The 13,056-nt window shown below is 32.7% G+C and overlaps 1 protein-coding gene across 1 annotated transcript in view; it reads left to right on the top strand.

Annotated features, from left to right (window-relative positions):
- GBE1 (1,4-alpha-glucan branching enzyme 1) overlaps positions 1-13,056 on the top strand; it is a gene marked incomplete at both ends in the record, with an annotated part of 250,486 nt that overhangs the window by 36,339 nt on the left and 201,091 nt on the right. Inside the window, one exon of the mRNA XM_084231058.1 lies at positions 6,619-6,788. Within this exon, the coding sequence (XP_084087184.1) occupies positions 6,619-6,788 (170 nt within the window). The remainder of the gene's footprint in view (positions 1-6,618; positions 6,789-13,056) is intronic.

The raw sequence follows: 13,056 nt of genomic DNA, 5'->3' as shown, positions 1-13,056 counted from the left end.
AGGAGAGGTCTGCTGCACCATGTGGGTTGTTCCCTGGCGGGCTGGGGATTGAACTCATGCTGCAGAGGCTACAAGGTGCTGTAAATTGCTTCATAGTGCAGTGCTTAACCCCTTGCGCCACCAGGGAGGCCCAGCAATTTTATCTTTTAAAAATTAACTTTTAACCATTTCAAATCCTCCTCCTCTCTCCTAAAAAGAAAGATTTAATGTTTTCTATATAATTTCTACAAAAATTAATTTGAGACTCAAAGCAGCCAATTTCCATTGCATTAAAATTTAGGCCAAGTAAAAGCAAAACTATTATTTAAATAGCTTTCTTTTATTCTGACATCAGAAAATAACAGATCAACTATATCCTAAATATTGTCTGAGGTTGCTTTTATTAATTTTAGCACAATGCATTTGATTGTTTTGGAGATGATACAAAATGAACAAGATTTTAAAAAAATGATTTAAATTCCTCACACATGATGTTTACTTGTAATTGAATTATTTATATTTTATTATTGTGCTATAATTAGAATGATGGAATTCTTCCAATTAAAAAGATTTTTGGTTTTCTTTTTCTACCTAGAAATTGCTTGTTTTCTTGTTTCAAAGAAAAGGAAAGATGAGATATGGTATAAAATAATTTATTTTTGGCCAATTAGTTTTATATATAAGTACAACAGCCTTGACATCGATGGTATTATCCTTCTGTTTTATAAATGGGAAAGCTGAAACTCTGAGTTCATTAAATGAAAATCTAAGGTCAGTTTGCTAATAATAGGCCTAGCGATAGAATCCAGAATTGTATTTCTAAATCCTTTCTCATATGTCATCATGCTAGGTACATAGTAGGTGATCCATACGAATTAGTTTTCGACTATTTTTATATGTGAAATATATAATTTACATCAGTTCCCAAATTTTGTTAACTGAATGCACAGGGCCTGGGTGTGGGATAAGTTTGGAATTTAATCAATCACAGAGTCCAGTTGTAGTTACATTGGATTATATCTTTCTTATGTTTCAAGAGGTTATTGATTTTTCTGTGTTGATCTCAAATCCAACAATCATATTGAATACATTTATTTTTCTAGTAACGGGTTTATCATTTTAGGTAAGTTAAACATTTTAGGTATGTTATTTCATTTGATTAACAATGCAACTTTATGGAGTAGGTAACTATTCTCATTTCAGATTAGAAACTTTAATTTGAGTTATAACTGGCAAAAGATAGGATCGGAATTCCAATTTTTGCATAATAATCCAAAATTTTACTCCAAATCCATTGTTTTACCATTGCTGAGCCACAATCTAGCAAGTAATAGATGTTCAGTAAATTTTGTTTGTTGATTACTTACCACTTTACAGTATCTTAGGTGTTTGGGTACAACAGTGTGTGAAATAGATAATTTTCTCTATCTTTGTGTAATTTATAGTCTAGCATCTTCTGTTTTCTCGTTATAAGCTTTCATTAATGCCTTATCAATTGCTGTCCCATAATTTGCTTTCTGTATTGTCTCTCACATATAATAGAGGCTATCTTAAAGGTAGGGGTTTTGTAATGTCTTTCATCTCTGTGTTCTCAATGACTTCCGTAGCTTTGGATATTTACTAGATGTTCAGTATTGTTATTAGTAGTAGATGGTCAGTATTTGGAATAAATGGATGATTTTACCACTCTTTGCTTGCCATCTTTACTAAATGATCCCATTTCTACTGTTTCATCATAGATGAAATCTAATAGTTTATGCTACTTTGGATACAGATGGGAAATGTCACTGAGATTTTAAATGGAATTTTGAATATTTAGAGATATGGTAATTAATGACATTTAAAAATAATATATAAGAAACCACATACACTATGATTTCAGTCGTTAAGTTCTTTACATTTATCAATCTTTTAAAGTACGTGTTGTTCACAAATCCCTGTGATTTTAATAGTATGTGTTTAATAAAGATTTCATTAACTTGGACTCTGTCAACTAAAATTCGCCCTCTAAACTGCTCTCTTTAAAACATGCCTCTGATAATGTCAGTTATTTTCTCTGTGAATCCTTAAAAGTTTTTATTTTTTATTTGTTACCTAGCTAAAAGCCATCTTCTCCTGAGTAGCTACTGGATTCCTACCTACTCTCTTGCTGTGGCCACATCTTGCTACACATCACGTCTACAAGAACCATCTAATTTTTGCATGGTATGCCCTGCTCTGCCTTTTCTTCAGTTTTCAGAATATACTCTTCATCCTTCAGAATAGAGCACAAATGCCAACTATTCCCTAAGGCATTCTCTAATATCTTCTCACAGTATTTTCTTGTTTTGATTACTCTTCTGTTAACACTAGCTTAGCTCAGGCCTCCATTGGAAAGATGAACTTTTTAATGGAAGGATCTTGTTTTATGTAACTGACTGACCACCACACAATAAATCTTTTGTCATAAATATGTTTATTTTGGGGGGTTGTTGAATACTTATCATTGAGAAGAGGGCTTTGACCTTAAATCTCAAATACGTAATCTTAATTTGACAGTCTTAATATACATATAATTTTGTGTATTCTGTATGTTTTTTACCTAAAGAAGAATGTTTCTGCCAGACATTTTCAAGTCTTAGAAAGGCTGATTTAAAAGCTGTATTTTTTCTTTCAAAAGAATTCCATTTCCCTCTCCTTTAACCTTATTTCCTCCCTTTTTAGTCTTTAAAAGTTCCTGTTGAGCTTTTACTTTTGTGCTTTTTCTTGTCTCTATTCCAAGTATACCCTAGGAAGCAGATGACAATATAAAGCCTTAAAAAATTAAGCTAGTAAGGAAGAAATTTTTCCCATGGGTCCCTGGGTTTCAGGCCCACTCAAATGCACTTGAAAAAGGATTCTACATTCTAGACATTTCCAGATAAGTTATGGTTCATTTCCCTGACTTGCCTCCTATGTTCACAACTCTGCCTGGATTTAGAAGTTCAGTACTGATCTAGGATGAATTGCCTTCTAGGAGAGCAAAGATTTTAGCTTGTTTCTTTTTGCTTTTCTCCATACCTATCTCTAGCATCTCCCTGAAGTACTTCCTCTCCTCCACCCCTCCCCTTTCAATTTAATGTACTTAATTTTCTTCCAAGCTTTCCATAGTCAATACAAGTTATATAGTGTACCTAGTCCTGGTATGTATTATGTGTTAGTTTGCTTAAATTTGTAATTTTTGTAGCTGAATAAAACAAGGATTTACAAATACTTTTGGAATTTGAGGGAATAATTCCTTAATGTTTGTTAACAATTCATATAAATATTAAAATCTAAGTAAGTGAGTAAGTGAAAAATAAATAAACACATACTGGTCATTGAGGTGGGAAAAAAGTTAGCCTACAATTTTTGAGTACTGAATGACTACCGTAGCAATGACTCTAAGTGTAATTTCAGTTATTCCTTATGACCTGTGATATTCCTCCCAAGTTAACAAGGGGGAGAAATTAAGGAAAAGTGAAGTGACTTGTTTAAGACCACATACAGTATGTAACAGAGTTAGGATTGTTTAATTATTGTTTATTTCTATACTATTTCTAGAATTCTTTTAATTGTAAGATTATTAACCTTATAAGTGAAATTAGAAGGGCTGTCAATTAAAATTCTCCTTTTCTTTAAAAGGAAAAATGTGACTTTTCATTTTCATACTTTGTCTCTTGATATACTTAAGGTATTGCTTTTGTGATGAATAATGTTACATCTATATTGCTAATTGAACTTGAACAATTTACATATTTATCTGTGCCCCAAAAGAGGATTAAAAACACCAATGTAGAAATCAGAACCAATGTTTGCAACATTTTATATCTGTACAAAATGCTAGTTGTATACTATATTTTATGCTTGTGGTTACCAAGGATTTGACCCAGTTTTTAAATATCCTATAAATTCATAGCAAAATATTAAGAGAGATGGCTGTAGTAGGAGAGGGCACAGGCATGATGAGCTTGCTGTATCCTCAGGCATTTTCTTTTTTGAGCCACAGTGATTTCAAAGTGGAATGTGTATTTCTGTATGAGAAGCTATAGGGCTGACCTTGAGGGAAGTCAAGATATTTAGTTAAAGTAATAAAATGTTCTAATCCTGTTTCTGTTGAATTTTTAATACATGGGGCATTTGTATATATCTTATGAATCTTCTCAAGAAAGATTATTTTTTAAGTTTAAACTGTAAGTGAATTTAAAAATGTATATTTGAAATATAGCCACTCTGAAAATGAGATTTTACCCTATTAGCCTATTACTTACAACTTTTTTGTAAAAATCAGTAATTTTCCTTTTATAATGAGGATATGTATGTGTGCTTATTTTTTTACACTAAGTTTATTTTTTTTTGATTGGTCCTTACTGTTTGATCTTTTTATTTAATGTTATTACTTAATGTTGTTTAATACACATTAGAGTTTTCATACACCAAATGATAGCTGAATATCTATCTCTAAGGGGTTAAAATCATTCATAGGACTTGGGGAATATGGATAATATTAGAGAATTGGGATAATATTATCTCACTAGGAATGTAGATCTGTTTTTTTTTGTTGTTGTTTTTGGTTCAGGTCAGTGTTTTTAGTATTTTGAAACAGTTGCTAATTAGGGAGAGTTAGTAGAAAAATTTATTTTTGTTGTTGTTCTTAATAATTACATGATTTGGCAAAGCATACTTGGTAACAATGACTGTACCTACTAAGAGGAGACTGCTGTTTTTGTTCTCTCTATCTCACTACAGTTCCTTTGTGGATAGTTTTCCTTGCTCTAAGACCTACTGATTGGTCATTCTTTATTAGTCAGACTTGCCCTTTTTTGTTTCTTCTACCAGGACACCTACTCACATAGTTGCTCAAATTCAGCTACCTGCCTGAATTTCAGTTTATGTTACCTGGACAAAGGGCTGTTAATGAGACTGGAATAATTCATTTCATTGAAAGTTAAATTTGTTTCAAATAATAGATTAAATGTAGTTTACATTGGGGAAGTGTACATTTTTAAAAACTAGGTATGTGTCTGTGTGCCTACATTTGAGCCTGTTTGCTTTGTGTATATTTGTGTTTTATGTGTATATACAATACAGAGAGGGTCATGTATGAAAATTTCCATGCATACCTACCACTCCCACACCACTGCTTTCCACTGTTTGGATTCTGAGGTCTATCTGTTGATGCTGAAGCAGATGTGGTGAGTGGTAGCCCTTGCTTGATGTGGGCTGGAAGAATTTAACCACTAGAAAGGAGAAAGAGGATCTATGAAATAGATCTATATATCATCTGTAGCTAGACTTATGTTTTCTTTATATAAATTGATGCATTGTGGATAACCATCCTGCAATGTCTTTCCCTAAGCAGGCTAACTTGGGCTGCTATCTGTATTAGCACATTTCACTCTTTCTCCTGCTTCCTAATGACTCTTGTGTAATTTGTTATTGGATGATGTACAGTTTATTCAAGTAGTTTCCTATTGTTGATCAGGTATGCTGTTTTCCATGATTTGCTGTTATAAATAGTGCCACAGTGAATATCATCATACACATAGATGTCTTTGCTTCCTTGTGTGATATAGTCAAAGTGTAAATTTCTAGAAAAAAATGACTTAATTGAAGAATGTGTTGTTCACATTTTCATAGCTGATGCCAAATTGTTCTCTAATAATCTAAAAGTATTTAGGAATGTCTTTTCCCTGTATTTGTGCCATTTGGATTCTTGCTATCTTTCTGGAACTTCCATTGCTCAGCCATCAGAGTATGAGGAAGTACAGAAAGTTTATTGACATTGCTCAATTCATTGTGTGGTTCTGTAACCTTTACTTATGCTACTTGCTTCATTTCTCCAGTTTTGTTCTAATTTATTTTTCTCCCTATTTGAGGGTTTATTAGTGAAAGTGGGTAGCATTTTGTATATACCAGTTGTGAATATGGACTGTGGCAGATCTGAGAGTGGGTCAGGAGCAGCCATGTGTTAGTCTTTGTCTCATGTGGGAATTTGTACCACTGCTTATAACCCCTTCTTTTGTAATTTGACATAAGCTATGTTTTTTCCATGCTTAATTGCTGTAGGGCAGTGGTAAGCAAACTATAGTCCCCATTTGGCCTGCTACCTGTTTTTGTCAGTAAAGTGTTACTGGAACACAGCCACACCCATTGCCATTTGCATATTATCTATAGCCACTTTCATGCTTCAGAGACACAGTTGAGTGGTTGTGACAGAGACCATTTGAATGCAAAAACCTAAAACATTGACTTTCTGCCCCTTCCTATTTTTTTTCCTATTTTTTTCATTTTCTTAGGAATTAGAAGGGAGAGCTACAGGGATTCTGCTTCACTATATTATCTGGTCATGGACATTAGAATAATGCTGATTTTTAAAAATTAATGAGATGACCTAACCTTCCTTATTTCCTCTTATACCAGAATGCTTGCAATGCCAAAATTTGTTGATTGGATCAGTTCAGTTTATTTGAGATAATTTTGCTTTTTATCCTACAGATAATCTCTTATCAGTAAATTAAATTTTTCACATTATTCCTCTTAAAGGATGGATTTTCTGAATAAAATAGCTACTTAATTACAGTAGTTTTTCAGAGAGGTGATTTAAATTTTCAAACTCCTTTCTCTTGCACTTTTTCAAAGGTATAAGCGTTTCAACCAGACTTTGGACAGCATTGGAGAGAATGAAGGTGGTATTGATAAGTTTTCCAGAGGTTATGAATCTTTCGGTGTCCATAGATGTGCTAACGGTGGATTACGCTGCAAGGAATGGGCCCCAGGAGCAGAAGGAGTCTTTCTTACTGGAGAATTCAGTAAGTATTTTGAAAACATTAAAATATTTTGAAAGAGGTAGTAAACTGTTTTATTTATCTACTTAAAATATAAACCTGTTAAATTTCATTATTTACTACATGAAGATTAATGTTTATCAATATATAACTTTTTAGATAGAGACATGAAATTTATTAGTCTGTACCTTTATGTGATTATTTCTACTATTTGGTGATACATATATTCCAGAAAAACTTTGTTGTATAAAATAATGTACCAGAAGTAACAGAGTTTGTGAGAAAAGTCATATTTGGTAGACTACTTCAAAATATTCAACTTTGTTAGCAAACTGAAAACTAGTGGCAATTGGGGTAATAATACTGGTGGAGGTTAAATCTCCACTAACATTTGCACCCCTGGTTAGTCGGCATTGTAGTTGTTGGATCCTCTGTATCTTATTACCCTTTTTTGAGTTCTCACTAAAAGTAGACATCTGATCTAGAGGGTAAATGTGTTCATCACTTAATTCCCTTTCACCTTTAACTTTTTTTTTTTTTTTTTAATAACACAGTGGAAAATATCTTCTCAGTGTTGTCATCTGCACTGCTAACATCACTGGAAAGTTACTGCATAATGGTTCTAGAAGTCATACATCTAGCTTACAGTCTAGTGAGAAGAAGGGACTGTATGTAAATAACTATAATAGTCTTCTTAGTTTTATTCTGGATGTATAAATAAGTTATTGCAACAGTGATAAGGTTTCGAGCTGAGAATCGAAAATAGAATAACTGGAAAATATGCCATGGCAAATGTTAGTAATACAGTTAGTCCTTCGTTAGTTTTTTTCTACAGAGTTGTGTAAACTACGACTTTTAGCAAAGCGATATCTAGTGAAACCAATTTTCCCATAGACTTTTTGATATAAACAAGAGTTAAGTTCTTATTGTATAATTCTGGTCACAAAAACATCATCAAACTTCTAAGTAAAAACCTAAAATAGTTCTAATATTAAAGAATAATTTGTATTCATTGATTTTTTTTTTTAAAGATTTATTTATTTATTTATTTATGCAAGCACTGGGTAGAATCAGAAGCATGGGAGGGTGAGAGAATTCACCAGAGCCAGAGCGGGGAACAGAACAGGCAGAGTGACAAAATACACTGCTGAGGGGAGCAGCGGGCGGCAGGAGAGGTCTGCGCGCCATGTGGACCCTTGCCTGGCAGCCGGGGATCAAACTGGCGCTGCAGAGGCTGCGGGCAGCTTTGAAGGCCAGTGCGCAACCGCTGTGCCACTGGGGAGGCCCTTTTCATTGATTTTTGAAACCACTTACTACAGGTGGCCAGAGCCTATACCAGCGGCTTAGGAAGCAAGACTGGAATCAATCCTGGAAGAGATGACCTGGAATTACAGTGTGCACACACACATGCACGCACTCAGACCAGAACAATTCACACTTGCTAGGGAACCTAACATGCACATCTTGGAGATGTAGGAGGAAATCAGAATACCCATCATAAACCCATGTTGTTGTAAGGAGATTGTATGTCTGTGTAAACGCCACACAGTTGTTTTTCTCATCCTTGTTATTACAGTTGTTATTGCAGTGATACTGAAAGAAACAATGTTATTTGAGGATCTTCTGTATAAGGAAAGAAAATATCAGAATGATGATAAAACTTTAGTACCATAGAGTGGTGTAGTAGTGAAAATTTGATTTTGTGGGACTCAAATGTCTATATCCTGTACTATTCCATTTATATGACCTCTAGAAACAGCAAAACTATATGAACAGAAAATAGATCAGAATTATCAGGTTTGGGGTTAGAAGCTGTTAGTTATAGAGTAGTATATAGGAACTTTTTGCGCTGATGAAAGCGTTTTATGTCCAGATTGTTTTAGTACTTATGTGATAGTATATGTTTGTCAAAATTTATAGAACTGTGCACGTGAAAGAATTATACTTTAAGGGATTTGACTTTCAGTAACTTTTGATTTCCTAATCTTACCTAAATAACTACATTTCTCATTTGTGTTTTGTTAATAGATTTAGACATCAACTTATAATCAAGACACTTTTTGATATTCTACTATAGTAACTTCTTTTTACTGCCATTTAGAAGATTGAGAGGTATTCATTGGAGCATTCAAGATAATTTTTACATAATGATGCCAAAACTACTATACATCATTTAACATTTAGTACTTGTATTTGGTCACATATCTACCATATTTTGGATTAAACCCACTGAGTACATTTAGAAATACAAAAATATGGGAAGACATCTACCAGTGTGATTTGGAGATACTGTGTGCTCATTTCCATGCCACTGCAATAAAACAAATATTATAATAAGCAAGTGACATGATTTCTTTTTTATGAGTGCATATAAAAGTTAAAATAGTTATCAAGTTGAGGCCACAAGAAGGGGAGGGTGGTGTGGTGGGAAAAAATGGGGGAGGGTGCTCAATAGACTATGGTGGAGGATTGTGAGTACTTTGATGGTGGGGTAGTCTGATAACATAAATTTGTAAATATGTAAACCTTTACCCTTTAAACATTTATAGTGCTGTATACCAATGTTTCCTCAATAAACATATTTTTTAAATGAACAAATTATATAAAGTACATTTCTTATACATAGTAAAGTAAAATAAAACCTCTGACAAGTGGTAAATTGGAAAAATTTAGATGTCTATAATATTTATAATCTTTATCTCATTAAAAACCATTGAAAACAACTTTAAAATGGAGAGTAGAGCTGAGTTTTAGGGTTAATAATTCATTTAAAAGAATATTTCTCCGTAAAAAAAGTTCATGTGAATATTAATTTACTATGACTGTGGACAACACAGAATTTTGAAGATGATGCCACTATAGCTAAAAAATACCTTTAAATAATTGAACTATCTCTCTATATATGTTTATATATATTATTTATATATATAAATAATTTATGAGCTTGAAGTTGAAACAGCAATGTGCTTAAAAGTTTCTATAAAAATAATCAGTAACCATACACTGATCCCTTTTAATAATTCTTTCTTACTTTGTCATCTAATCTAACAGTTCACTTAACTTCTATATCTACATGTACTTGAAATATCATGTAACAAATTTTTGCTTCATTACCTAGTAAAGAAGTTACCATTATTTTACTAGTATTTTTTATTGTGCAAGTAGATATATATATAATTTAAAACATTGATTTTGTACTTAACCTCTTCCCTTAAACCTCAAAGATAATATAAACCAGTTTTTAAAAAAATTATAAAAATCTTTTTTCTGCTAATGGATAAATTGACTGATACTTATATTTACATAAAAAAGAAATTTTCTTAATACAGTTTCTGTCTAATGATTAGCCTTTATTTGTGTTAAGTTTTCAGAAGAAATTGAAGTTAAAGAACATCTAGACTTTAATTTTATATTATGGGAAATTATACCTGTAATCAAAACACTTGTGCATATTGTTGTGATGTCTTTCTCCTCTTATAATCAATGTAGAAATTGACTATACTAAACATTTTTTCTGAGGACTTAGTCATAATATTTCTGGGAAATGTTTGTTATTCTAGTATATTTATTTTTGCCAGCTGACCTGAAAATATTTTAGCTATAATTGCTTAGAGTAGTGATATATAAATGATATTTAAGAAATAAATTGCTATGAATTAATGTGAAAAAAATGGGATTTACAATTTTAAACTATATTTGAGTACTCTAAACATTTACTGTTCTTCATCCAGTTTAGCGGGGATGTGGTGATGATACTCATTTTATCTGCCTACCTGGGTTGCTCACTATACTAACTAGATAGCAAAAGTGAGAACATTTTATTGTTATTTAGCACTACAGAAATGTTAATTGACATGATTGTAAAATAAAACTCACTTGCAAATGTTTTTTATTGTTGAAAAATTACTCTTAATTTCAAAAGGTATTTGAACCTTGCAAAAATCAAAGTGGTCTCTTTTGCCAAACTGTGATGGACCTGTCTTCTGCTATTCATAATTTTAAAACTTAGAAAATAACTTTGCTTTAAATATATTACACATATTTTTCTTCATTTGAGAAAAAAAATGGAACAATCATTTCTTTTCCTTTCAGTCATTTAAAAAAAAACTAGCTTTTAAAGCAGTGAGTGGCTGTGCAGCAACCCCAAGGACAGTGGATATATAATGACATTCATCAACTTTGGATTCTTACCACCCAAAAAGTATTTCTGGGCAAGCCAGAAACTATTTTAAAGGTTTGTGATGAATTTCTAAAACTTTGAATCCTCTTCAGTGCAGCATTTAAAATATACTTGGTGTTTTGGAACTAAATCATGTTTACTGCAGGTTTCTAAATAATTGAAGAAAACTAGCTGTTTTCCAGTAGCTAGATGATAATAAGTAGAGAGAAAGGTAGTAAACTACATATGTCAATATAAAATAATTGGGCTCCTATTCACTATAACTGAAAGCATTTCATTTAAAATTACTAAATCCAGGAGCTAGGCAATTTTCAAATAACCTAAATCTATAATTGAAAGACTGAAAAAAAAGTGGGGGAATCCTTATTCTTATGCTTGTATAAAAAAGGAACTACAGTTATCTTTGCTGAATATGAAAGAGACTAAGGAAAATTTTACCTTTGTTTTAGATAAAATTTGTCTATAATTCTGTTTCCATTTCTATAATTGCCAAGAAGTTTACATCATCACAGATGTCTTTATATTTCTTAATTCCACATGCTCTGAAATAATGCTACCTTGCAAATCAGTGTTTTCATATACTGTAATTGGTTTGCAATGATATAGTGGTAGAAATTTGGTATAAGTATATAAAAATTTAATAGCAAATTGACAGAGTAATGATGTTAATCCAAAATAATAATACAAAAATTGGTACTTAAATTTGAAAAGGTTTTTTTATTTTCTAATATTTTATTTTATCATATTTTATATAAGTGTTAGTCTATAATAGATTAGACTTTTTTAAACGAACTGGTCCGTCATCACAGTTTAAGAAACACTGATCTGAAAATTAGTGGTCATTATATAATAGTTCAGAAGCCTTTATATTTGGAAGATGTAATTCTGATCAACCTTCCTGATGTTTTCTTCAAGTAATCTATGGTGCCTATATCAGTAGCTTCCACTGTGATGTGACATGTTATAAACAACTCCAGTATCTTAATGAGTTATAGCAACTAAGATTAATTTCTTACTCATGTTGACTGTAATTATCTACTGTGGCTCTGTCCCAAGTGTCAAATTCTTTCCAAGATCAAGGGTGATGGAGCATCCCCTGGTGGGACATGTTGATCTCATGAGATAAAAAGCTATGCAAGAAATCTGTCACGACTCTAAAAGATTGAGTGTAGAATTGGCAAATGTGATTTGCCATTCATTTCATTAACCAAAAAATTAGACCACTCCTTATATCAATGAGGCATGAATGTAGAATCCTCTTTTATGAATGACCAAGAAAAATTGGGAATAATGATCCTAGGGGTAAATGATACATTTTTCATAATATAAAATGTTTGATATGTAAAGTGTCTTTCCTAGACTTTTTTCTATGCATCTAACAGACATGATGTGTGTGGGGGGAGAGGGTGTAGGGTTGGGGGAGCAGGATATCATAGGAAAGTTGGGTAGGTAGGGTAGTGCTCCCAGCTTAGATAATTGAGAAGGTTTCCTTGGCATTGTTATTGAATTCACGATTCAAATGGTTTTTTTTAAAGATTTATTTATTTATTTATATAAGCACTGGGTACAGTCAGAAGCATGGGAGGGTGAGAGAATTCACCAGAGCCAGAGTGGGGAGCAGAACAGGCAGACTGACAAAGTACACTGCTGAGGAGAGCAGTGGGCACAGCAGGAGAGGTCTGCGGCAATGTAGGACCCTCCCTGGTGGCCAGGAATTGAACCGGTGCTGCAGAGGCTGCAGACAGCTTTGCAGGCCAGTGCTCAACCGCTGCGCCACTGGGGAGGCTCTCAAATGGATTTTTAAGGACTCTTTTTATCAGGTAAACACTTTCTGTCAATTTGCTATTAAATTTTTATATACTTATACCAAATTTCTACCACTATATCATTACCGTACCATATTTCAGAGTGTATATCCCCATTTTGCCTAACTGGATTTGGAATCTACGTATCTGTGTAAATTTTCCATATTTATGTAATTACAACTGTTTTTATTTCCTTCTACTAATCTGCCTGCTGTCCATTTGATTGTCCCAACAATCCCTAAAGAACCCAGAGTGATGGGGAAATTTCCTCTTCTCCCTAAGATATGGTCTTTTTGATAATACATGA

This window comes from Talpa europaea (genome assembly GCF_964194135.1).
Source record: "Talpa europaea genome assembly, chromosome: 4".
NCBI classification, from domain to species: Eukaryota; Metazoa; Chordata; class Mammalia; order Eulipotyphla; family Talpidae; genus Talpa; species Talpa europaea.
The sequence above is the reverse complement of the archived record's forward strand: the minus strand, read 5'-3'. Positions and strand labels throughout refer to the sequence as shown.